The sequence below is a fragment of the Culex quinquefasciatus genome, chromosome 2, assembly GCF_015732765.1.
Source record: "Culex quinquefasciatus strain JHB chromosome 2, VPISU_Cqui_1.0_pri_paternal, whole genome shotgun sequence".
NCBI classification, from domain to species: domain Eukaryota; kingdom Metazoa; phylum Arthropoda; class Insecta; order Diptera; family Culicidae; genus Culex; species Culex quinquefasciatus.
The window spans coordinates 100,043,171-100,069,075 of record NC_051862.1 but is presented as its reverse complement, the minus strand read 5'-3'; the positions used below and the strand labels follow the sequence as shown (position 1 = coordinate 100,069,075).

Below are 25,905 nucleotides of genomic sequence, written 5' to 3'. Positions count from 1 at the left end.
ACCTCTTTTACGCAAATGGACCGACGTTTTACTTCCCCATCCGATAGAAGGCCAGGAGGATAAGGCGGGAATCGAACCCGCGCTCCATAGCATCTTAGGGATCGGCAGCCGAAGCCGCTAACCACCGCGCCACGAGGCCCTCGCTGAACATATTGCATGCAATTTTTGGATTTTATGCTACAGCAACGAACCATAGACTAATTAGTCTATTAGTCTACGGACGAACCGCCCTAATAATTCATATAAACTTTGGAATAAAAACATTCGGCCCTGTCTAACTATTTTTGGTAACTCAAAGTGCACGTGTTTCTGGGGATTTTAAACTTCATGCTTCCCCTCGAGTTGAGCCTGCGCAGTCTTTTTTTCTATTTTTTGTAGGTCAGGACCATTAAAACAAACGCTAGATATTGTTACTAGAGAGCCTGGAGCTGAGATGTCCGTTCTCTAATAAGCTCCAGGCTAATTGTTACAACTTCAGAGTTCCGCGTTTTTTTACATTGCACGTGAATGCACAGAGTTGTCGATACGCACAGACTTTTTCACACACGTTCGCCCAGACTGGCATCCCTGCAGGCGTCTGCGACGACGGTTGGTCGGTTTGAAGTTTGAGGTTACCGCGTGACATGATTTGCTCCATAAACGAAAAGGCCGCTCCAAGCAAGTCAGTTGTTCTGGGTGTGTGAGCGAGTGAGCAGCAAGTCGAGGAAAGAAAAATCAGCTCCTCACCTCGCGTACGATTGTTTTGTTTGATGGACGACGCGAAGAACTAGGAATCGAAAAAATCGGTCGTTGAAATTTTGCGGCATAAAAAGTGACTTCCGTTGCGTGAATCTGTGCTGAAAGTGTTGCTTAATGTGGTCCGCCGCGGCGTCGAGTGGAATTGCACGTAAGTAGCGGCGCTCCGGGGGGAGAAAATGGATTTTTCTCACAGCCGCCGCCGCCGCCGCCGCGAGGAAGAGGGCCAAGAAAAAATGGCCAAATTGGAAGAGGAAAGCAAAGATGTCTGGCGGCGGTGGGAAGAAACGGTTTGCTCTTTTGTCGTGGCAATGGCGCTGGAGCTGGATTATGAAGGTTCGATGGATTAGCTCCGGTGTATCAGCATCCGTTGAGCGTATCGGAATTTTGGGCAGAGAGATGATGCATTTTGGAGTCGTTGGCAGAGTCGGTTAAAATTAGCCAATTCCGGGGTTATTTTTGGCCCTCTCGACGATTGCACACGAGATGCAGTGGCGGCTTAATCTTGATGGGCCGTGCCCCCAATTCGTCGTTGTCGTGTGGCACCTTCGGAATAGATTAACACATGCCCTGCTCTTCCTCCTTCCGGATGGATTTCCTGCACCCTCCCCAGGTGAAAGCGCATCAACTCCCGTTAGTCTCGACTTTTTTTTTCGTGGCACTTTACCCACCTCTTCGGTCCGCAGACCTCGCCGGAGGAGCAGCACCTCTTGTGAACTGTAAAAGGTTGGGGAAAAATAAACGAAAAAAACTCTGCTTTTCTCTTGCCACTTCGGTGAGAAGTGAATCGTCCAATGTGTGCAGTTTAAAATGCAAAACTTTTCGCCCTCGAAACTTGTCTCAACTCTCGACAGCACAATTAAAGTGAAAGATTGTGTTCGTGGACGAGAAAAAGAAAAGGTTTCCGCGACTAATGGTGATGTTTATTTAAAATATCGATTTTTCTCATCATCGTGCAGTGTTGTGTGGTGTGGTGCCTTTTTCCCTGTGACGACTTGTGGTTTTGTCCTATTAATCATGGATGAGTCCAATCTACGGAGTCGTTTATAATATGAAAATGGTTAAAAATATTCGTTCTAGGAGGTAATCCAATCTAGTTTGTTCAATTGGTGTCAGCAGGAACTGATACGAGGAGTATCGATTGAAAACATTTCCCTATGCATCAGGAAAAAAAAAAATGTTTGTGGTTAGCCAAGCAGAAATTGTAGGTTTTTTTTTCTCGCTACCCTCTCTCCATTCCGTCGAACCAGATCGATGTTGGTAGACTGCGTAAGACTTAGACGACTATCGATAACCTTTTATTATCCTTAACTATTGAAATTAATTAAAAAGCAAATTTGTATTTGGAAAAACTCGGGAATTCGACTGACAAACCGGGAAAATATTTTAAGTTTAGTTAAAATTCGACAAATTCCTCTTAAATGAATTCAATGTATACTTTTCTCTATTAGAATATTATTCTGGTTATTCTAAATGAAGAATTTGGCTTCTAGGCTTTGGATGTTTTTTTTTCTGTTGAGTATTCCATGATATTTTTCTTTGACGAACTTGCTTTTTTAAATAAAATAAATAGAGTTATCTAAGGCCGATATCACGCACACTAGCACACCATTTGTTTTGCTGGCTGGTACAAAATTTAACCTCAATCTTTTTCGTGTACGTTGGCGCAATACATGCGCACGTAGATATCTCTATTGTTCAAGGCCATGCTGTAGGCTTGGCGCTATGGCAAGATTCCTACTCAATACAAGGTGTCTGAATCTCCAAACCTCTTTTTCCAACCTAAGCTCCCATCCTCCACGGGATTTTAACTAACGACCTTTGACAGTGAGTTGGTTAAGCCTGAGCCAATAAGTTTTGAATTTCATAAGCACAATAAACAATCGACTAAATTCATCTGTTTCATTTTATTATGTATTTCAATATCAACTTAAGGGTGCCCAGCAGCCAAGGAAGTTGTTGTCTTCTCTTTCTAAAATTGTCAAACTTACGGATTTAACCCTTCAACAATATGATTGTAAATATAGTCAAAATCTGCTTAATTTTAATTTTGTAGACAGTACTTTAGGGGACGAATAAAACATTACACCGATAGTTCCCAATTTTGAAGATACCAAAATTTGCGTGCCAAGAATTGTGGTGCAAAAAGCTCTGCTTGATGTGCGCCGTTAAAAAAGATAATATAGTCCAGACTCGATCATATTTCGGATAATCGAAACTTTGGATAATCGAGTCTGGACTGTATACAATTTTTACTGTAACACATTTGGTGGAACTTCAAAAATCTGTTTTAGTAGTATTTTATAAAATGATGTTTGGCTTTCTCATTCAAACTAATTATTAAGGACAAATTGCTATGAAACTTTGTGTTTGTGTTTTTAAATCAGATTTGAGTACTTTTTTCAGCCAACATTACAACAACTCTTCTTTCTTGCTGTCCTTTTTATTCGACCGCGTCAACTATTTAGGGGGGAGGGCTTAGTATAACTAGCGAGCGCTTACTATAGTTTCATTTGTTGTTTGCTAATTTATAGTTAGGATCGCATTTATACTGGACTCTCATTCGAGCTGTCACCGTCGGCGCGTAAACATCGTCGTCGAATTGTAGCTCTCGCGAAAGTTAATTTATTAGTGCTCCCGGTGTGTTACCCAGCACCCTGGGGAAACGAAAGCAGCCCAAGCCGCCGCCGCTGCCCGGCGAAGGCGATTCCGGCCGGGATAGTGCATCGCAGATCGTGCAGCGGGTGGACTACAAGAAGGCCCGCAAACAGCAGAAAGAAAGGTGGTGACGCCGCCGTCTTCGAGACGCCGCCGAAGAAATTCCACCGGCGGTATCTCATCGATTTCGGACCAGCTCAACGAACATCGGCCACTGACCCAACCCGGAGGTCTTCCGGAGGATTCCCGACGGCGAATCAGTTCGAGATGCTCGACTTCGACATCTCCGGCGATGAGGCAGAAAACGTAAACAATGGCGGCGGTGGTGGAACTTTTGCCGTTGGTGATGGTGCTGCTGGTGGTGATGCTGCTGGTAGTAATGTGAAAAATCCGCCTCCTGCTCCCGCAAAAATACGCTGTCCGCCGATTTTCGTCCACGGTTCCAGTGTCCCAGCGCTTAATCGACTGATGTCAACAACCCAGCTGGGCGCCGACGATTATCACCTGCGGGTAAACAAAGGGTACATCCAGATCAGGGTGTCGACTAAATCCCACTTTACTTCTGTGGTGAGTACTTTGAAGCAGGCAAATGTCCAGTTCTACACCCACGGGACCAGTGATGAAACCCCGGTGAAAATCGTCCTTTCCGGATTGCCAGTGTTTCCGGTAGAAGAAGTTAGGCGGGAACTCGAAGATGTGTTTCTGCGTCCCACAAGTGTGCGTCAGATGGGAAATCGAAGCACGGTGATTACGCGCTATACCTGCTGCAGTTTGAGAAGGGAACCGTGAAACTTCAGGAGCTGCAACAAATCAAGGCGCTGTTCAACGTGATCGTCCGTTGGAGGCACTACTCCAAGAAGAAGTCGGACGTCGTCCAGTGTTTCCGGTGCCAGCAGTACGGCCACGGGATGAGAAACTGCCATCTGGAGGCCAAGTGCGTGAAGTGTGGTGAGCGCCACCAGACGACCGCATGCGCACTCCCGCGCGAGCCGACGTCGTGGTCAACGACGACCGCTCACAAATCCGTTGTGCTAACTGCAGCCAAAATCACACAGCGAACTACAAGGGTTGCCCCACCCGCCTCAAGTACCTGCAGGACTTGAAGGCAAAGAAGAAAACGAGTCCCGCCAGCAGAAGCAACCTTCCGAAGGTGTCTGCAGTTCCTGCGCCTGCCCCCAGGCCACAAGGTGGCGACTTGAGCCAGCTGCTCGGCAGCATCGCGAATCCTGGGGTCTCGTACTCGCAAGCAGTGCAGGGCCAGCCCGAGTCGTCAACCCTGTTCACCGTCGAGGAGTTCATGTGCCTAGCCAGTGAACTCTTCACTAGGCTTTCGAAGTGCCAGTCGAAGGCCATGCAATTCCTCGCCCTCAGCGAGCTCATTATCAAGTTTGTTTATAATGGCCAACCTTAGCTCGCTGAAGGTGATGAATTGGAACTGCCGTTCCATCCGCAACAAGGTTGTGGAATTTTTCCACTTCCTCGAAGCTCACGAAATCGACATCGCTGCAATCACGGAGACCTGGCTGCAGCTCAACAACTCGGTGTACCACGAAAGCTACACCATTGTTCGCGCGGACCGTAACTCACCGGATGCTGCTCGAGGGGGAGGAGTTGCACTTCTGGTGCGTAACGGAATAAAGTACTCCAAGCTCGAAACTTCGACCCGGGCAATCGAGTCCGTTGGGGTCACGATCAATGTGGATCCCGCACCAGTGAACATCGTTGCTGTTTACTACCCTGGCTCGACCCGCAGGGCAACGCTTTGTCAATTCCGACGCGAAATACGGCAGCTCAGCAGCATCGATGGGTCAGTCTTCCTGGTGGGTGACCTGAACGCGCGACATAGGATGTGGAACTGTGCCAGGGCCAACAAAGCAGGACAAATCTTGCACCAAGAGTACGAGTCCAAGGACATCTACATACACGCTCCGGATACTCCCACCCGCTGCCCCGCTGGACGAGGGAGGCCTTCCACGCTGGACCTGGTCATCTCAAACAACCTGGTGCAGATGTCGAAGCCGATAACGCACGTCGAACTGTCGTCGGACCATCTGCCGGTCACTTTTAAGATCGACGCTGACGTTCCAGTCGCCCCGGCTGGAAGACTCGTCCGATGCTTCGACAGAGCGAACTGGAGTACATTTGCTCGCTCGATCGAGCGGGAGGTCGACCTTAACGCAAGCTGGATCAACGATTTGGATCGCTCGGAGAAAATCGACGACGCCATCGACAAGTTTACCGCCATCCTGAAAGCTGCTGAGGAATCCGCTGTCCCTTCGCGTAGGATCCTACCTCAGAAGAAAGACATTCCCGACGAGCTGAAGCTGCTAATCCGGCTGAGGAACGTACGGCGTAGGCAGTTCATCCGAAGACGTGACCCGCTCATCGGAGCGGTGGTGACCCACCTGAACAACGTCATCAGCACCAAAAGCGCCGAACACCGCTACAAAAACTTCGGCTCCTTACTAAGGACGCTGGACAACGGCAGCAACAAGTTCTGGAAGCTTACCCGCAACCTCCGGAACACGGTCAAGTACAGTCCCCCGCTGAACGTCAACGGAGACCTCGTAGCGAGCCCTTCAGCGAAAGCCGAAGCGCTCGCTAGTGCATTCGCCGCTGCCCACAACAACGAGCAACCAGGTGATCCCGAAACATCGGCTGCTGTGGAGAACGCGCTTGGCCACATCCGAGCGACAACTCCTCCCGTGCCTCCGGCCGCCCTTGTCAAGCCGAAAGAGGTCAAGGCGATCATCCGCACGCTCAAAACCGGAAGTCTCCTGGGCAAGACGGAATCCGGAATACGTGCCTCAAGCAGCTGCCAAGAAAAGGGTTGGTCGTCCTGACCAAAATCTTCAACGCTTGCCTGGCCTTGGGCTACTTTCCGGCCGGCTGGAAACACGCGAACGTGATCGCCATCCCAAAGGCGAACAAGGACATAACCAATCCAGGTAACTACCGCCCGATCAGCCTTTTGAGCAGCCTGAGCAAACTCCTGGAACGGGTGATCCTCGTCCGGATAAACCGTCACCTGGAGACGGAGCAACTCATTCCACACGAGCAGTTCGGCTTCAAGCCGGGGCACTCAACGGTGCACCAACTCGCCCGTATCTCGGAGATGGTGAAGCGCGGTTTCCTGGCGGGGAAGTCAACCGGCATGATCCTTCTCGACGTCGAAAAAGCCTACGACTCCGTGTGGCAGGACGCCGTGGTCTACAAGCTCTTCCGCTCGAACCTCCAGCCATTCCTGGTCAAGATCGTCGAGTCGTTCCTGACAAATCGTTCGTTTACGGTGACGGTGAATGGCGAGCGTTCTTCCGTCCACAACATCCCCTTCGGCGTGCCCCAAGGATCAGTGCTGAGCCCGACTCTCTACAACATCCTCACCTCCGACGTGCCGATGATCGATGGAGTGTCGTACGCATTCTTTGCGGATGACACTGCATACTTGGAATCGGACAAGGACCCGAAGATCGTCGTCACCCACCTACAAGCGGCACAGAACAACCTCGAGGAGTTTCAGCGGAAGTGGCGCATCAAGCTGAACGCTGGGAAAACCCAGTCCATCTTCTTCACCAGGAGGCGTGCTGCTCGGCACCTTCCCCGCAGATCGATCAGCGTCAACGGCCAGCCTGCAACGTGGGACGACGAAGTCACGTACCTGGGAGTGGTGCATGACAAGAAGCTAAAGTACGACAAGCACGTGAACTACATCATCGGGAAGGTGGATCGGTCCACCAAAGCGCTCTACTCCCTGCTGAATCGGCGGTCGAAGCTGAGCATCAAGAACAAGTCGCTGGTGGTCAAGTGCATCATCCGTCCAATGCTGACCTACGCTGCTGCGGTCTGGGGCAACTGCGCCAAATCGCACCGAAAGCGACTCCAGGTGAAGCAGAATAAGCTGCTCAAGATGGTGCACAACCTGGACCCGTGGTACCCGACCGACGATCTACACAAGCTGGCCGGCGTCGACACCGTTGACGCAAGCATCGAAAGGGCAACGAGAACCTTCAGGACTTCGTGTGGGATGTCAACGAATCCGCTCATCGAAGCACTCCTCCGCCAACAACTGTGATATTAGTTTTTAAGCCAAACATAGATCTAGGGTTTTTTCTCAAAATTATTTTCCCTAAAAGAACACCCAGTTAGCAAAATCTAAACGTAGAAATATGTATCCTCCCTGCAAAGGCTTATGAATTGATCTCAGTTGAAAGGTTCTCCAAATCTCTGAATTGCAAATGTAACATCCTGGAGCAGAACAGTTAAATTCTAATAAAAACACTATTGAATTGAATTTGAGTACTTTTGTATAATTTTAAAATGTCGGAAATATTTAGTACTTAAGATATTTTCATAAAGTTTTTTTTGAGAATCTTTTAACAGATAAATGCCTATCGAATTGTGTTTAAATTCATTTAAAGCATTTGAAAAAATATCTGTCTTCAAAATTTATTTTAAAATTGTAATTTCAATTTTAAATAAAAGTTTCAGATATTTCAAAATAACAATATTTTTTGAGTTCTACTGCAAAATAGTCAGTTCAATACAAACAGTCACCTTTATGTGGATGCTACATCAACACATTCAATTCAATTGGTGTTTATTAGAATTTAACTGTTCTGCTCCAGGATGTTACATTTGCAGAGATTTGGAGAACCTTTCAACTGAGATCAATTCATAAGCCTTTACAGGCTTTGCAGGGAGGATACATATTTCTACGTCTCTTGTTGAAAATTTCACAAATTTACAATCAAATTGTTAATTTTTTAATTCAAATTTATGATAGTGGTGTTTTTTAGACTGATATCGAAATAACTTTATAAAAAATTATATAGAAAATGTTTGTTTAGAATGAGAAAAATGGTGAAACTTTTTTTGGGCTTCTCACAGCGTTATCTCAGCACTCTCTTTTTACATATGGGACGGACACGATTAGAGCGGCAGTATAGTTAGTATGAAGTTTGTATCTAATATCAGGTGGATTGTTATTAAGAGTGAAATCGATAGATGAAATTATAAAATTATGATCGCTGTCTGGATTATAGATGGTGTCGTTGATTATTGAAAAATTATCATGATAGTTAAACAAAACGTGATCAATGATTGATTCGCTAGATGGACGCGTTAAGTTAGTATTTGTTATTGCAAAACCAAAGGATGAAATTATATTCAAATATTTATCGAGTTTCCTTGAAGAGGAATTAGAGTCAATGTTTATATCTCCCACAACTACATGTGCAGAATCACCGGAATCTAAAGTATTGTCTAAATGTTGCAAGAAATCAGTTAAAATTGTATCATCTGGGGGTCTATAGTACGCAGAAATAATGAGTGATTTGTTAGAAGAACCAGTAACTATTAATTGCAAAAAATGAAAAGAGTTAGAATTAGAAAAGACCTCTTGATTTACAGTAATAGAAAAATTAAGTTTTTTTGAGACAAAAACAGCTAATCCCCTTCCCCGTCCATCGCGACTACACGAGAAAAACGACTCATACCCATCAATATTGTAAAGTTGAATTAGATTAATAGGAATCCACGTTTCACTGACAACAATAATTTGAGGCTTAAAAATTAATTTTGAGATTTGAGTTTTAAGATTGTCAAATCGATCAATCTTGTTAATGCTTCTCGTGTTGACTTGTAAAATTGAGATACCGTTAAAGTTCTGAAATTCCCTGTCGTAATCGTCAATTTTGTCAAAATACTTGTTATTATGTTGAAAGTCTAAATATTGCTCAATATCTTCCATTTAGTCGTCTGATACCGTTACCTGATTGTCGAGGTTGGAGTTTGTGTTGACTTTCCCTTGCGTGACCAGAAGAAACTGGAGCTCGTCGACGTCCTTGGAATCAGCAACGCGGAGTCGTTTCTGGGTTTCGGGGTGGGTGACCCAGGTAGAACCCTTGTAGAACCAAGGCTTCTGGAGTCCAAGCTTGCAGAGCTCCCAAGTCAGCCGATGCACACGCTGCTTCTCCGGCGTCAGATGGTCCTGAATCAAGACGAACTTGTTTATCGATTTGATGTTCAAGTCGCCGGGTGTGATGGGCCTCTTGAGAGCCCGCACTCGCTGGATGAACTGGTGCTTGTCACCAACCCTCCAGAACTTCACCAGCACTGCGTCTGTCTTCCGGTTCTGCTTGAAGATCAGCGGACGAACCTCTTTGACGTTCTCCGCCACGTCAGCCCCGATCACCTCGCAGACCTTGTGAAAGACTTCCTGGTGGTGTTCCGGACCTTGCAGCTTGAAGCCCTTGATCAGCACCTCCTCCTGCAACCGCTCTTGCTTCAAGTCCTCGATCTCTTGCCTCAGGAGTCGATTTTCCACGGTGACCTCGGTCACTCTGTGCGACAGTTTGAGCAACTGCCCCAGCAGATCCCGGTTCAGCTTCTCCAGTTCGTCGAGCTTGGATAGCTTAGCTGAGATCTCTTCAAGTTGCTGGGCAACGTCACCGTTCGATTTCGACTCCTTCCCTGCCTTGGCAGTGTTCGAGCGCCGGTTCGACATCCTAACCTCAACTCAGCTCGCCTCCCGGAGAGGGGGAAGAGTCAATTTCCTCTGCAAATTCAGCAGCTCCGACCAGACTCCACAATCCCAGCGACGATCCAACGGCCTCAAGGTCGTATTTACCGGAAAAAGTAATGAAAAATTGAAATTGATTAATAAATTAACCGAAATCGCGGGAGCGTAAACAAAGCCGACCTTTCCGTAGCAGTGTTGCCAGAAGATACGAAAGAACTTTTATTTAGGCGAGCAAACACCACTTGCAACCGCACGCGTCGACAGGTTTGGCGGGAATGCACAGTTGTTGGCGGAGGAGTGCTTCACACAAAGTCCTGAAGGTTCTCGTTGCCCTTTCGATGCTTGCGTCGACGGTGTCGAAGCCGGCCAGCTTGTGTAGATCTTCGGTCGGGTACCACGGGTCAAGGTTGTGCACCATCTTGAGCAGCTTATTCTGCTTCACCTGGAGTCGCTTACGGTGCGATTTGGCGCAGTTGCCCCAGACCGCAGCAGCGTAGGTCAGCATTGGACGGATGATGCACTTGACTGTTGAGTGCCCCGGCTTGAAGCCGAACTGCTCGTGTGGTATAGTTTGCTCCGTCTCCAGGTGACGGTTTATCCGGGCGAGGATCACCCGTTCCAGGAGTTTGCTCAGGCTGCTCAAAAAGCTGATCGGTGGTAATTACCTGGATTGGTTATGTCCAATCCGGCGTGCTTCCAGCCGGCCGGAAAGTAGCCCAAGGCCAGGCAAGCGTTGAAGATTTTGGTCAGGACGACCAACCCTTTTCTTGGCAGCTGCTTGAGGCACGTATTCCGGATTCCGTCTTGCCCAGGAGACTTCCGGTTTTTGAGCGTACGGATGATCGCCTTGACCTCTTTCGGCTTAACAAGGGCGGCCGGAGGCACGGGAGGTGTTGTCGCTCGGATGTGGCCAAGCGCGTTCCCCACAGCAGCCGATGTTTCGGGATCACATTTTAAACTTTAAGAGTTCTTCTTTCCAATGTTTTTAAAAGATCAAAAATTGATTGACAAATTGACTTTTGGCGAATTTTTGGATTTAAGCCCGCCCAGAGGCGGGGTTGTGTTGTAGATGATAAAAAAATATTATTTGTTTTGAAATAGTTAAGTAGGTATATCTAGAGTAATAACAAATAAATTTATGTTTTAAAACAAGTATGTATTGCGAGACCAAAAATATCGATTGATTTGGGTGTTGCCAAAATCTGGAATTGTTGATGAAATTGTTGCCAAAAAACGGGATGGCACTAAACATAGGAAATCCCATAGACAGCTTATAGGACGTTTCTGAGAAAAAGGAACAATTGCACTCGATTCGTCTTGAGCACAAATTTAAAGGAACCTTCACAATTTTACGATTTTAATCTATTGGGAAATTAGAGGACTATGCGAAACATTTTAAATGCAAATAGCCCCCCCCCCCCCCTTAAACATTTAAACAACATAACTATAAAATAAATTCCAATTCTTTTAAATGAGTAACTGTTGTTGGGTTATGTTGAGCATCTGTGCCAATGTTGAGTAAGTTTGATAATGATAAATCTATTGCTTTTATATTGAAGCCTAATGCTGAGTTAAGACATTCACAGATCGCTAATTACTTTGCAGTACCGTAAACTGTGGTGACTTTGATAGCCCGGGTGACATTGATAGAAATTTGATTTGGCCATTAATTTTGTTAGATCCAATGTAGCAGTCACATTTATGCATATATGTTCGATAATAAGCTATCCTTTAATACTTACATACTCAAAATTATCAAAAATGTTTAGATATTAATTTGACGGGCATTTGAAAAACCTATCAAAGTCACCCCGGGCTATCAAAGTCACCCCAGTTTACGGTATCAAGTTTTACTTTTGACTCTTTGACAATGTTGTAAAGCATAAAATTTCATATAATAATTTTTCTTTTGGGTACATTTGAATGTAACCAGCGCTATCGGCAGACATAATCGTATACAAATTAGTTTCGCCATTTATTTTATTTTGTATATTTTCCTTGCATGCTCTGTAAAGTGTAAACTGTTACACTCTGGTATCATTTACCGAATTCACCAAATTTGCTCATATTTGGGTCAGAAGCTTGAAGTACCCCACACAGTAATTAAAATGAATGTAATATTACATTTGTGAATGGTGACAGACTTTGTGTCGAAAAATTTGTAATTTTATATCAAGAAGTGGAGACATTTTCATCAGTTTCTGCTGAATTTCACATTTTTAACACATTATTTTAGGTAAAATTATTCAAAAAGAGGCAATTTTCAACCAAAAAAATTTCAACCTTTCAAAATTCTTTTTTTTCTTTACTTTCCCTTCAGCTTGTAACGCAAGGTTTTTAAAAATGTCCCATATTCTGGGACCTTCGTAAATTCATAAATTTTCATTAAACTGGATTTATTTTTAGTTGTACAAGTATGGAGGTCGTGAGTTCGATCCTCGTACCGTGATGATGTAGTTTTTTTACTCGGAGAGGTCTTCAGTTTTTGTCGTTACACAGTCCAAATACGGAAAAAGACCGAACAACCTTTCTTCCCTAAAGTAACGTGGTAAAAGTACTAAACTCGAACTTAATCACCTTATCATGGCCAACTGTCGTAGAAAAGACGTGGAAATGGTTTAATTTATTCAAATGATTTTTAGTCTAGAATAAAAAATAAAAGCAAATAAAAAGGAAGGAAAAACAGGGCCAAGGTCATCCGCCGCCTACTGTGTGGGTGAGGGGGTGTTCAACAGCTCCTACTATCGGACACATTTTTAAGGGATATTATTTCTGAATCAGCTTTGAGCTTTGAGTATGTCGTTTCGCTCGTATGATTTATTGATTAATTACTGGGGAGAAAGAAGAACCTCCTCAAGATGGAATCTGAAAATAGCTGCTGGGTCGCGTTATGTTTGAAGGTCCACACGAAGATTAAGCGCAGAGGTGTGAGTTTCATGTTTTCATCACCATATTTCCTCCTCACATTCACTTTCTCCTCTGTTGTTGTTGCTTTTCGCGACGACGTAGGCCCGGCTCCAAGCTGCAAACCTTTTGCGGAATTTGCCAAATTTGGAGAGCCTTCCTTGACACTGAGTTGAGTTGAGTTCGTTTCATACATAGGTACATGCAAGTGAGAGGACCTTGGCCACGCTGCTTCCCGATTTGCCTCATTGTGAATGCGTCACGCAAAACAGCAAAAGCTGACTAAGTTTGTTCTGTTCTTTCTCTCATTGCAGCTTGATTCTGTTTGTTGTTGTTCTGTGAGCGCGGATCGTCGTCAGGATGGAGGAGGACACGGAGTACAAAAAGTTGCCCATCGACGAGCGGTGCGTGCACAAGGTGTGGAAGGCCCGCGTGGATGGCTACGAGGAAGCGGCCAAGCTGTTCCGGACGATTGACGATGAAAAGTCTCCGGAATGGAACAAATATCTCGGCTTGATCAAGAAGTTTGTGACCGACAGCAATGCGGTGGCGCAGGAGAAGGGCCTGGAGGCGGCGCTGGTGTTTGTGGAAAACAGTGGCAATGCGGGCAAGACCGTGGGCGAAGTCATGGGCGGAATCATCACCAAGTGTATCGGCGCTCCGAAGGCCAAAACCAAGGACCTGGCGGTGCAGATTACGTTGATGTACGTTGAGATTGAACGGCATGAAGTTGTGCTGGAAGAGCTGCTCAAGGGCACGGACCAGAAGAACCCGAAAATTGTGGCGGCTTGTGTGGCCGCGGTGACACAGGCGCTGCGTGAGTTTGGCAGTAAAGTGATGAGCATCAAGCCGATCGTCAAAAAGCTTCCCGCCCTGCTGAGCGATCGTGACAAAGCGGTTCGTGATGAAGCCAAAACGCTCACCATCGAGATCTACCGCTGGATTGGGGCGGCGTTCAAGTCGCAGATTGCCTCGCTGCCGGCCGTTTTGCTGGCCGAGCTGGAAGCGGAGTTTGAAAAGGTCAGCGGAGAGAAGGCCGTTCCGACGCGGTATCTCCGGTCACAGCAGGAGAAACAGATGCTGGCCGCGGTTGCCATTAGCAGTGGTGAGGTGGACGATGGCGCCGATGCCGATGAGGTCGATGAGGCCGAAGAGATCGACCCGATGGACCTGATCGATCCGGTCGACATCTTGTCCAAGCTGCCGAAGGACTTTTATGAAAAGTTGGAGGCAAAAAAGTGGCAGGAGCGGAAGGAATCGCTCGAGGCGTTGGAAACGTTGCTGCAGAATCCAAAGCTGCAGCCGGGCGACTACGGTGATGTGGTTCGCGCTCTCAAGAAGGTCATCACCAAGGACTCAAACGTGGTGCTGGTCGCGCTCGGTGGCAAGTGTTTGGCCATGCTGGCCAAGGGGCTGGGAAAGAAGTTTAACACGTACGCCGGGGTGAGTCATCAACTGCATATTCAATGTACTTCAATTCTTAATTTTTTCTCTCTCTCTCTCTTCTCCCCCCGAATAGGCCTGCGTTCCGGCCGTGCTTGAAAAGTTCAAGGAAAAGAAGACGAACGTCGTGACGGCGCTGCGCGATGCGATCGACGCCATGTATCCGGCCACGACGCTCGAATCCATCCAGGAGGACATCCTGGAGGCGTTGGCCAACAAGAATCCCAGCGTAAAGATGGAAACTGCATCATTCCTGGCGCGAGCCTTCTCCAAGACGGTGCCGACCATACTCAACAAGAAGCTGCTGAAGGCGTTCGTGACGGCACTGATCAAAACGCTGAACGAGTCCGATCCGGCCGTTCGAGATGCGTCCGCCGAGGCGCTCGGAACGCTGATGAAGCTGGTCGGCGAGAAGGCCATCGGTCCGTACATTGCGGAGGTGGACGCCCTCAAGCAGGCCAAGATCAAGGAGTGCTGCGATAAGGCCGTAATAACGGTGAAGATTCCCGGCCCGAAAAAGGAGCGACCTGCTACGGCTCCTCCCAAGACGAACGCCGGACCGGCTACCGGTGCGGTCAAGAAGGGTGGATCGACGGAGCCCAAACCGGTGGCGAGACCGGCCACGGCTGGAGTGAAGAAACCAGCAGCCACGAAGAAAGCAGCAGCCGGTGGTGGAGGATCGGGCGTTGCCAAGTCCGCAAGCGCTTCTAAAGTCCTCCCAACAGAACGAGACATGTCGCAGGAAGAGATCGACGACCGGGCCGCGGAGATTCTGCCCGCGGACGTAACTCAAGGCCTCGGAGATTCCAACTGGAAGACGCGACTGGCAGCGGTCGAATCTCTCACCGGAGTTATTGCTGATTTGGACCCGAAAGGTGGCCACTCCCAGGTGGTTCTGCGGACACTCGCCAAGAAGCCCGGCCTTAAGGACACCAACTTCCAAGTGCTCAAGGGGAAGCTCGAGAACGTCCGAGCGGCGGTCGAAAGGCTTGGCATCACCGCAACGACGGCCGATTACATCATGAACGACATCACGGAGAAGCTGGGTGACGCCAAGAATAGCGGGCCGGCCGGACTGGCCCTGACGGCGATTGCCGAAGCCATCAAGCTGGAATATGCCGTGGCGAAGGTGATGGAATTTGCGTTCGAGCAAAAGTCGCCAAAAGTGCAACAGGAAGCGCTAACCTGGGTCAACAATGCCATCAAAGAGTTTGGCTTCCAGGTCAACCCAAAGCTACTGCTCGAAGACTCCAAGAAGGCGGTGCAGAGCATAAATCCGGCCGTGCGAGCCGCCGGCATTACCTTGCTCGGAACGATGTACCTCTTCATGGGCAACACGCTGGCGATGTTCTTCGAGAACGAGAAGCCGGCGCTGAAGCAGCAAATTCAGACCGAGTTTGACAAGTGCGCCGGCCAGCGACCTCCGGCCCCGACCCGGGGACTGTCCAAGTGCGCGAGCAAGGCCTCGGTGGACGACCTCGACGAGTGAGTTAGAGATTTTTGTATGTTTCACTGTAAGCTTAGACTAATTGGTTTCTTTTATTGTTCTTCCAGTGATGGCGAGGTCGAAGAACAGCCGGCGATCAACATGAACGATCTGTTCCCACGCGTGGACATTTCGTCGCAGATTACGGAGGCACTGTTGGCGGAAATTTCCGACAAAAACTGGAAGACCCGCAACGAGGGGCTTGAAAAGTTGAGGGCGATCATCGCCGAGGCGAAACTGATCAAGTCCAACCTGGGAGATTTGCCACAGGTATTAGCCCAGCGGTTGGTCGACAGCAATGCCAAGATTGCCCAGACTTCGGTGGAGCTTTGCCAGCAGATTGCGGTCGCGATGGGACCTCCGAGCAAGCAGTACGTGCGTGTTTGGTTTCCGGGCATTGTGAAGGGTCTTGGCGATAGCAAGGCGTTCATCCGGAGTGCGTGCATTACTTGTATCAACATCATGGGCGACCAGGCTGGCTATAAGGAGTTTTTCGAGAGTGAAATGATTGCCGATGCGCTGAAGACGGGCAGTCCGGCACTCAAAACCGAAGTGTGGGGCTGGTTGGCGGAAAAATTGCCCGGACTGCCGACCAAGAGCATCCAGAAGGACGAGTTGCACTCGTTGCTGCCTCATTTGTACGCCAACATCTGCGATCGGAATGCGGACGTGCGCAAGAATGCCAATGAAGCCGTGCTGGGAATCATGATCCACTTGGGCTACGAAGGCATGGTTAAAGCGCTCGACAAACAGAAGCCCACCTCGAAGAAGGACATTCAGGCGGCGCTGGACAAGGCACGGCCAAACTTACCGGTCAAGCCACTTCCGAAGAATAAACAGCAAGCGCCGATCGTCGAGGAGCCGACAAAGGTGGTCCGCCCAGGAACGGCCAAGGTGCAGAAGGCAGCCGCGGGAGGAGCAGCCAAGGCAAATCCAGCTCCCACTTCCCGCAAGAAAGAGGAAGAGGTCGACACTTCACCGTTGCTGGCAATCAACAACATGAAGAGCCAACGCTTGCTGGACGAGCAAAAGCTAAAGGTTCTCAAGTGGACTTTCACAACTCCGCGGGAAGAGTTCACCGACCTGCTGAAGGAGCAAATGACATCGGCGAACGTCAACAAAGGCCTCATTGCGAACATGTTCCACGACGACTTTCGCTATCATCTCAAGGTGATCGATGCCCTAATCGAGGATTTGCCCAAAAACGACAAAGGTTTGATCTGCAATCTGGACCTGATCATGAAGTGGCTCTCGCTACGTTTCTACGACACCAATCCGTCGGTACTGCTCAAGGGACTGGACTACCTCAACCTGGTCTTCCAGATGCTCATCGAGAGTCAGTACGTGCTGGCGGAGAACGAGGGCAGTTCTTTCGTGCCGCATCTCCTCACCAAGATCGGTGACCCGAAAGACGTCGTCCGCAACGGAGTTCGTTCGCTGCTGCGTCAAATCTGCCTGGTTTATCCCTTCGCGAAGGTGTTTGTCTTCATCATGGATGCGCTCAAGTCGAAGAACGCTCGCCAACGGGCCGAATGCTTGGACGAACTGGGCTATCTGATCGAAACGTACGGCCTAACGGTGTGTCAACCCACGCAACAGGTGATCAATACTATTCGGCTACTCCTCACACGCCACCGATTCTAATTATAGCGCGTTCATCTCGTTTCAGGCGGCGCTCAAGGAAATTGCAAAACACATCTCCGATCGAGACAACTCGGTTCGCAACGCCGCGTTGAACACGGTCGTGCAAGCTTACTTCCTCGCCGGCGAAAAGGTCTACAAGCTGATTGGTCAACTGTCCGAAAAGGATCTGTCCATGCTGGACGAGCGCATCAAGCGGTCCAAGAAGACGGCTGCCGTGAAGAAACCTGCCACCATCGAAATCGTCAAGGTACCGTCCTCGGTGGAAGTGCACGCGCCCGACAGCGATCCCGTCGTCGTGGAGGAGGAAGATATTGTCGTCCCTCCCATGGAGCAGCCGGAAGAGGCCATCCCCGTCGTACGGTGAGTTTTTCTTTTTTTTCTTTTTGCGAGAGTGTTTTAAAAGTTTGAAGTGCACCGCGAGGCTTTTTATTAACTTTTCACCATTTGCCATTTTTTCATTGACCAACACAAAAGTAAACGTAGATCGGTTGTGTTTAACGATACCATCAGATTCAATGATAGCACTTCGGGGCGGTTTAACGACGAGGTAGATGAAACGGGTCAAAACGCACACAAAAGACTGCGCGAAGAGCCGATCCTCAACAGTCCGGTTCCAACCAAGAAGTTAGTACTGTTGCTCCGAGGAAGCCATCCCTGGAGCTTTCAGGTTTAAAACTGTTTCAGGGCGGGACAGGGCCAATTGTGTTTTTTGTTTCTTTCTTGTGTTTGTGTTTTGCTATTGGTTTGTTATATTTGTGTGTTTTGAAATTGTTTTATTTTTGTACACAATTAAGACAAAACTTGACTTTGCTGCCGAAATCATCTTTCTCACATTTATAATATGGGATCATCCTTAAACCACGTGGACACTTTTTTTTGGAAAAAAATCCTTTTCGAAATTGTTTTTTTTTCACATATTTTCCAATATCAAAATTTGATACAGTAGTTGTTCGATAACTGGGCGTTGTTTAACTGAGCTGTTTTTTAACTGGGCGCTCGATAACTGTGCCGTAGCCCAGTTAATAAGCAGACCAACGTCAAAAAACCAATACAAACATAAATGACCGAGGGGTTAATGGATGCCAAAAGCCTGTTCCCCTCGTTATTTTTCGTTTAGCCCAGTTAGCGAGCAACATTCGGTGACTGGGCTACGTTCTCAGCCCAGTTACCAAACAAGTACTGTATTAATATTATATATTGATATTAAAATTGAATTAAAGGAAGAGTTTTTTTAATAATCATTTATTTACCAGTTTACGATTACCTTATACAATTTTCATAATTACAACAGATGTTCAACAAGATTTCAAAATTTAATTTAAAAAAAATTATTCCACCTAGACTCCCTAATACCCTTTTTAAAAAAATACACACAAACTGCACTCGAATCACTCGAATAATGAACTTTTTAATGAGACCTCCTATACCTACCGTCATTTCGTCGCCATAACTTGTCGTACGTGCATTTTGGGCCAAATTGAGTTAAGAACGCCATTTTGTGCAGCTCACAATGCCTCACCTTTTGACCTTCACAGATTCCCAAAATTCGATTTCAATCCTGAGATATTCAACAAAAACCGAAAAAACTCCGTGCATTTTTGTCACTTTACATATGAAAGTAGCTTCAATCTTGTCGTGCTATCTTGTCACTCCATGAAAATTGATGTAAGTGCGACAAAAGGCCAAAGGGATTTCAGGCCAGGAAAGTCAGGATTCGTTTGTCGCACGTACAAGCTAGACTACCGTAAACATTTGTAATTATAACTCGGGACTCCAGCAACCAACTTCAACCAAACTTTGGGACAATGCACAGAATGGTGAGCCAAACAAAACGTGTTTGTTATTGTTTACATTGCGTGCTCTCGTTTTTGAATATTCAAGGTCAAACATTAAAACGCGTTTTTCTCGGAACGTCAAAATGGCGGGTGCGACAAGATACATAGCACGGCGACGTCGATTTGTACATATCGACTCAGAATCACCAGTGTGTTTGGCTGTATGTAGACATGTGTACCAAATCAATGTCACTGGAATATCTCGTCACTAGCTGAACCTATTTTGACCGTATAGGTCTCATTCGATTCGTCATAAGTTCCTATTGAAATTTATAAAATTTAGTAAAGCACATCAAAAGTTATGCTTAAAAAACTGCTGCATATAAATTTCACAATTTGCAAAAATGGGTGGTTTTTGCATGGGAACCTGCCATATTATATATTTTTGGAAAGGTTATGAAATGACCATTCTTGTGGATTAAGAATTTTCAAGATCTGACTTACCTATATAAAATTACAAGCAGTTTAAAAAATGGTCTGAATTTATATAACCTCAAATGGTCGGGTCTGTTCGCGATGAAAAAGCCGTGAAGAGGGATGCCATTTTCTTCAAAGGCGGTGTCTGTATAATCTTGACAAAAAGTCTGTAGGTAGTCTGTTTTTTACTCATCACTTATTTTTATAAGGACCTCTTAGGTGAGGTGCTGCGATCACGTTACACTGATAATCAACATTACACACTGTTCAGTTCACTTTTACACACTTGTATGGGATTTTTCAGTTCAAGTATGATTACACGAAAGTGTGTAATCATACTTGAACTGAAAAATCCCATACAAGTGTGTAAAAGTGAACTGATAAAAGTGTAATGCTGTTTACCAGTGTAGGAGAGATCCATAAACCATGTGGACACCTTAGGGGGGTTGGAATCACTCTATAAATGAGAGGAAGGCACCAACCACCTAAAGGTGGATTAAGTAAAGTTTTTTTTTAAAAGGTTTTATTGGAATTTGGGAAATATTGTGTAAAAATTGTGCACCCTCTTTCCCAAAAAGATTAATTATTTGTTGTTTTTGTTTATTAAAACAATTAATTTATTGTATTTTTCCTTATTTAAAATTTGGCTCCCAGACTTTTTTTTAACATTGAAATAATTGTGCTTTCCTTAATAAATTTGCAGAAATTTGAGCTTTTTACTGATTTTTACACAAAATATATGTTATTACTAAAAGCTGTAACTTTAACTTTATATTTTCAATACAAATAATATTCTCCAAATGGACTTAAAAATTACCGAGAGGCATTGAAATAGAAACCCTGTGATTGTATTTAAACTGCAGATCTCAATCAAATAGACAAATATGAAAATGTTCATTCTATAACCAAAACACACCACAATATGTTGATTTGGTTAAAATCCAAAATTAATAAAACTGACTTACAGTTGAGCATAAAACCAACCAATTACACATTTTTGTAGAAATTTTTATACTCAATGGGCTCAGAAACGTTTCTCAAAAGAGAATTCATCAAAACAATGATTTCAATAACAAAAACATTGCGGTTTTTGGGAAAGAGGGTGCATCATTTTCATACAAAATTTCCCAAATTCCAATAACTTTTTTCCTTTATTTCGAATCACTTAGGTGCTTCAGGAAAAATGTTCCCTGCATCATTTCCTATATCCTATCCACGTGGACTTAAAACAAAACAAAGTTAAAATAGGCGAAATTTCGTCCCGTCCCGACCAAAGATTTTCGTTTACCCCGCAAATGAACGGAGATGTTCCACACTTCCATATGTACATGGTAGTTTTCTTGCTACCTGCTGCCCTGTACCGAAAAGGACCTAATAAAAATAATTTTATGAAAAAAATGAGTTAAGTTTATAGAAAGTCAGAGGTCCAATCTATTAACCTTGTAAGAAAGGTGTTTTGATTACATATCCAACGAAAGGTCGCATGATAAATCCCGACAACGTTTTCATCATAATATCTGAGATCCGGCTTTCAAAAAGTGCATAAATAACACTTAAGTGCTTATAACTTTTGATAGGGTTATCAGATCTTCAATGTTTTGGACTCAGTAGAAATGTCTTTTAAATACGCTTCTAAAAATGTATAACATGACAGGTTTACTTACAAAAACAATCTTCCGGACTTTGGTCCAAATTGTCTTTTTATTGTAACTTTTGAAGTACTTAACTAAGCTTTATAATTTTTAATAGCGACTTATGGGTCCCCAAGAAGAATCAAATGATACCAAAACAGACAAAATCGGTTGAGCCAGTGCCGAGATAATTCACTGCATTTTTTATCGACATCCCACAGACACAGACATTTGCTAAGAATTTGATTCTGAGTCGATATGTATACGTGAAGGTGGGTCTACGAGGACTATTTAAGAAGTTATTTTCCCTAGTTATTTTATAGCCTTTCCACAGTGGGTGAGGAAGACAAAAAGCTCTCAGATAATGGCAAACCGAGGTTTCCCTTGCGGAGGATACCCATAGGGAATCTCATGCCAAATATCATTTTTTGTCCCTATTTTGGTTTATTGCTTCTAGGACCCGACCTTCAATGTGCCTATTTTCGACCTACCTTCTGATTGGTTGAAATCACGAAGCACGTGGCAAGCATGTCAAACTCGAATTTGTCGATGGTGATCTTATCCTTCAAATCAAAATCAAAATCAAATTATTCGCTCTACAGCATTGCCTTGGCGTTCCCGATTACGGGATTCCTACTCGAAACTAGGTGTCCGAAGGCTTGATTGTTGAGGCAATTGCAAACCTCTTTTTACACCTAAGCTTCCATCCATCCCGGGATTCGAACTGACGACCTTTGGATTGAGAGTCCAACTGGCTACCAGCGACTCCACCGGGACAGGACCCAGGGAGACGACTCCTACACCTGTATTGAGCTATCGACCTAACCTCTAGGTTAGACCGGGGCCAACATTTACTTCCCCATCCGACGGAAGGCGTGATCAGACAAATCTCGTCTCAAAATTTGCCACCGGGACCTTCTGGGATCGAACCCAGGCCGACTTCCTGGATTCGATTACTTAGCTTAGAGAAGGTAGTGTATCGTCATACGCTGGACCTTATCACCTTAGGGATGGCAACCTATGAAATGTTAACAATAAACATAACATGTAGCAAGTTAAGAAAAAGCCACTGAATCTGCTTTATGAATAAATCCCCGATACTCTTCATGGGTCATGGAAAAACATTATTTACTTTTACACTTTTTACGTTTACAAATACTCTTCAATTACGAAATCTAACATTACGTTAAGTCGAGTATGCCGTTACACTTGATGAAATTTTCCTGAACATCGTGATACTTCACACCTTATCGATAATTAAAAAAAGTTTAAAGAACGCATATTTCTTTTATCAGTGAAACTTCACGTACTAATCATTACCCCTTACAGATAATCACAACATTTCAAGCGATCATACGATAATTCCCATATGCTTTCATTTGTTTTTTTTTTTTACGTTTGTTCACATTTTTGTTTGGTATTTGCAGTTGGTTGAGGCTTGTGTTTGTTTGGATTCCGCTGCCCCCCTTATTTTGTTACTACCTTTAATATGTTTATTTCCGTTTTTTAATAAGTTGAGCGGGTCAGACTAAACCAATTAATTTCTAACCTCCCTCCAATTCCACCCTACACTTGTCCCGCGTCATTTACATCGCTAGAGCAACAACTGCCGCTAACCTGCTCCGCTAACACACTCACGCCAACAACACGAACACGATCGACGATGACGATGATTAGTAATGCGTTTCTTCTCTCTTTTCCTGCTGGCGCTGTCCCTCTTGGTCCCTTCTCGTTCCGATTCGTGGTGTCCGTCCACCCTGAATATAGACCGCCGGAGGTTGTCAATCCGCCCAGCAGACCGAGCGGTCCCTTTAAGCTGGACGAAAACGTGATCGCCGAGATCGAGTGTAACTGGGTTAAGGCCGAGCAGCACCGCAAGCTGGACTTGCCAAAGATTGACGTTTCGTTCATCTACGACTCGATCACGGTGATTCCGGTGCGGGGCGTGGCCTATCCGGAGGACAAGTTCCAGCAACTGCTAGCGCGCACGTTGCACCGGCCAATCAGTGCCCACTCGCGGGACTACGCGATGAGTCCACCGTCGCATCTGCGCTCGCCAGCTTACGGCGGCGGCGGATCGAACAAGCCAAAACCAACTGCAAAGTACGTGTGTGTCCATTTTGTAGCTAGATTGTCCGTAACGCGCGCGACCTTCTCCGCTCTGTGGCAGCTAGCAACCGTAGATGACGTTTGTGTTTTTTCCTTATTGCTCTTTTCTTTTTCAGCTTGGCTGACGCATTACCCAAACTGGACCCGAACCTGCTACGCATCATCCGCGGCATCGGAAGCGCCGACGTGTACACCGCTCACGCCGCCATCAACGAGCTGTCGGACATACTCGAGTCCCAGGAGAAGCAGGCCGTCCTGCGGGACTACGAAGAGATTTACATACAGAGTATACTGCAGCAGTTTAAGGTACGGGTAACAGGGAGGTCAGTGACGGCCTGGACGGAACCGACTAACGTCGAGTTCTTTTTCAGTACTTGCAACAGAAGCCGCTTGCGGAGTCGCTCGCCATGTATCAGCCGCTGCTACACAGCATCTACTCGTTCTTTGCGTCCAAAACGCTCGGCAAGAACCTCTCGGTGAACACCATCAAGAGTCTGATCGCCGTACTGCTGGGCCTGATGGCGGACAACAAGCTCGGCGGCAGCACGGACGACGCCCAGTTTACCAAGGTGGTGAACGGGATCTGTCTGAAGATACTGGACCGCACCAACTTTACCAACCTGAACTGGTGAGAGGAGAATAGCCACTTGGAGGTTTATGAATGTGATCACGTCTAACCCTTTTTTGTCTTTCAGTGCGTTGATCCGGCTGCTGAAGGAATCTTGCCAGACGAGTTGTTTGCCCAAGTTTACGGATCTGCTCATGAAGTGCATTTGGCGAAACGTTAAGGTAAGTTTGTTGTTCTGTTTTAGAATGTATGCGGTGTAGCTAAATGCCACCAATCGATAAGGACGTAGGACGATACAAACAAGCGCTGAAACGGCCTTCATTTTAAAGGATCGTGATCGCAACTATTTCTTTCCGGTAGAATAATACGCGGAAGTCCTACGAGAAGGTTCGCAAAGGGTTAGCGCAGCAAGCCAACATGTGTCGGGACGCCGTAAGATACCTTCTCATGGACTGGGGTGTTGAACACGTGGCAGCAGTTCTTCAACAAGCATCTCAACGACTATGTGCGCATGGAGAAGGCTTTGAAGCCCAACTTGGACCACCAAGTTCACGGCACCTGATCTGGAGTCAGTTAAAATGATAGATCAGACAACAACAGGGCTGCCGGCAAAGATCGGTTACCTGGTGAGCTCTTCAAATCTGTAGGAGAGCAGTTGGCGAAGATGATCCACTTGGTAATTTCTAATATCTGGGAGGAGCTAAACCCACTGGATGAGGATGGTTGGTGTCGTGTGCCCCATTTGCAAAAAGGTCGATAAGGTAGATTGCTTACACTTATGAATGCAGTCTATAAAATCCTCTGCCCTCTACACCTTACACCTTACGCACGGAGGTTCGTCCGACCAAGCGACCGACAGACCGACAGCGATCAGCTATGACAGATTATACACGAAAATGGACTTCCGGAAAAAAAACTGACCCAGCTGATCAACCGTATGGGGCGTTACAATAAGGTATCGGCCGATCCTGATAGCTGAAGAATCTACACCGACTTGAAGAAAGGCGTATTGAACGCGAAGCACATACGTCGGACGTAGGTCCTCTAAGGCTATGGCTATAAGCTAGAGAAGGTGAACGAGTACGTGTACTTGGATCGCTGGTAACTGCCGCCAACATCAGTAGAGAGATCCGCAACCGTATTCAAGCTTAAACATCGTACTTACTTTGGGTAATGAAAAAACCTCACTTCCGATTGATGCTATCATACCTAGATCCTTGCCTTGATCATGGATGATCGTAATCATTGATTAGACCGGCTGTTTTCTATATTACCGTGACCGGTGCGATGTGGCAAGAGGTAGAAGTTGCTACAAACGATCTACTGTGGAGTAGGAATCATGAATTGCACGCTATGCTCGGTTTATCAATTCCTCGCGTCATCTGTAATAGCAATTGGGACAAGATCTCATTTATGGTTGTTTTTTTGTTGTTTGTGTGATCTCGCAGCTGTGGTGTGGACTAAATTCGATGTTTTGTTTCGTCCTTCCAGGTTATCCCCGACCGCCTGCCGGACTTGGACTACGACGCGGTCCTGCTCGAGGTGCACGAGTTTATGCTGGCCCTGCCGAGCATATGGTGGCAGCAGCGGCCGTCGGACACCCCCCTCCGCACCGTGAAAACCATCATCCACAACATGACAAAGATCAAGGGCAACACGATTCTGCAGCACCTGAACAAGATCCCGAGCCACTCCGAGCTGAACACGTACATCCTGCGAATACTGAAAAATCTCAACAAAGAATCGTCGTCGGCGGCGACGGTGGCAACCGCGAACAACCAGCATGCCGCGGCCGTGGCCAACTCCAACAGTGAAAACAACAACACCCAGCATCGCCACGGCAGCCGGCCGGTGCACGAAACCCACGAGGAGGTGTCGAACATTTTCAAGCTGATTTCCAACACGGACACCAGCCAGGAGGGGCTGGCCAAGCTGCACGAGTTTAAGGTTTGTCC

At 46.3% G+C, this 25,905-nt stretch overlaps 1 protein-coding gene across 3 annotated transcripts in view; it reads left to right on the top strand.

Moving 5' to 3' along the window:
- The first annotated feature begins 652 nt into the window (after nt 1-652).
- The window catches only part of LOC6039961 (protein mini spindles), a 32,461-nt gene continuing 7,208 nt past the window's right edge, over nt 653-25,905 (top strand). Inside the window, exons 1-11 of one of the 3 annotated variants that reach the window (XM_038256436.1) lie at nt 653-886; nt 13,132-14,260; nt 14,337-15,745; nt 15,815-17,345; nt 17,416-17,750; nt 17,865-18,014; nt 23,041-23,376; nt 23,499-23,688; nt 23,754-24,010; nt 24,078-24,171; nt 25,442-25,897. In XM_038256436.1, coding sequence (XP_038112364.1) covers nt 13,178-14,260; nt 14,337-15,745; nt 15,815-17,345; nt 17,416-17,750; nt 17,865-18,014; nt 23,041-23,376; nt 23,499-23,688; nt 23,754-24,010; nt 24,078-24,171; nt 25,442-25,897 — 5,841 coding nt within the window. In that variant the 5' untranslated portion in view covers nt 653-886; nt 13,132-13,177. The remainder of the gene's footprint in view (nt 887-13,131; nt 14,261-14,336; nt 15,746-15,814; nt 17,346-17,415; nt 17,751-17,864; nt 18,015-23,040; nt 23,377-23,498; nt 23,689-23,753; nt 24,011-24,077; nt 24,172-25,441; nt 25,898-25,905) is intronic. The other 2 variants (XM_038256437.1, XM_038256438.1) reach the window with 2 other exon arrangements.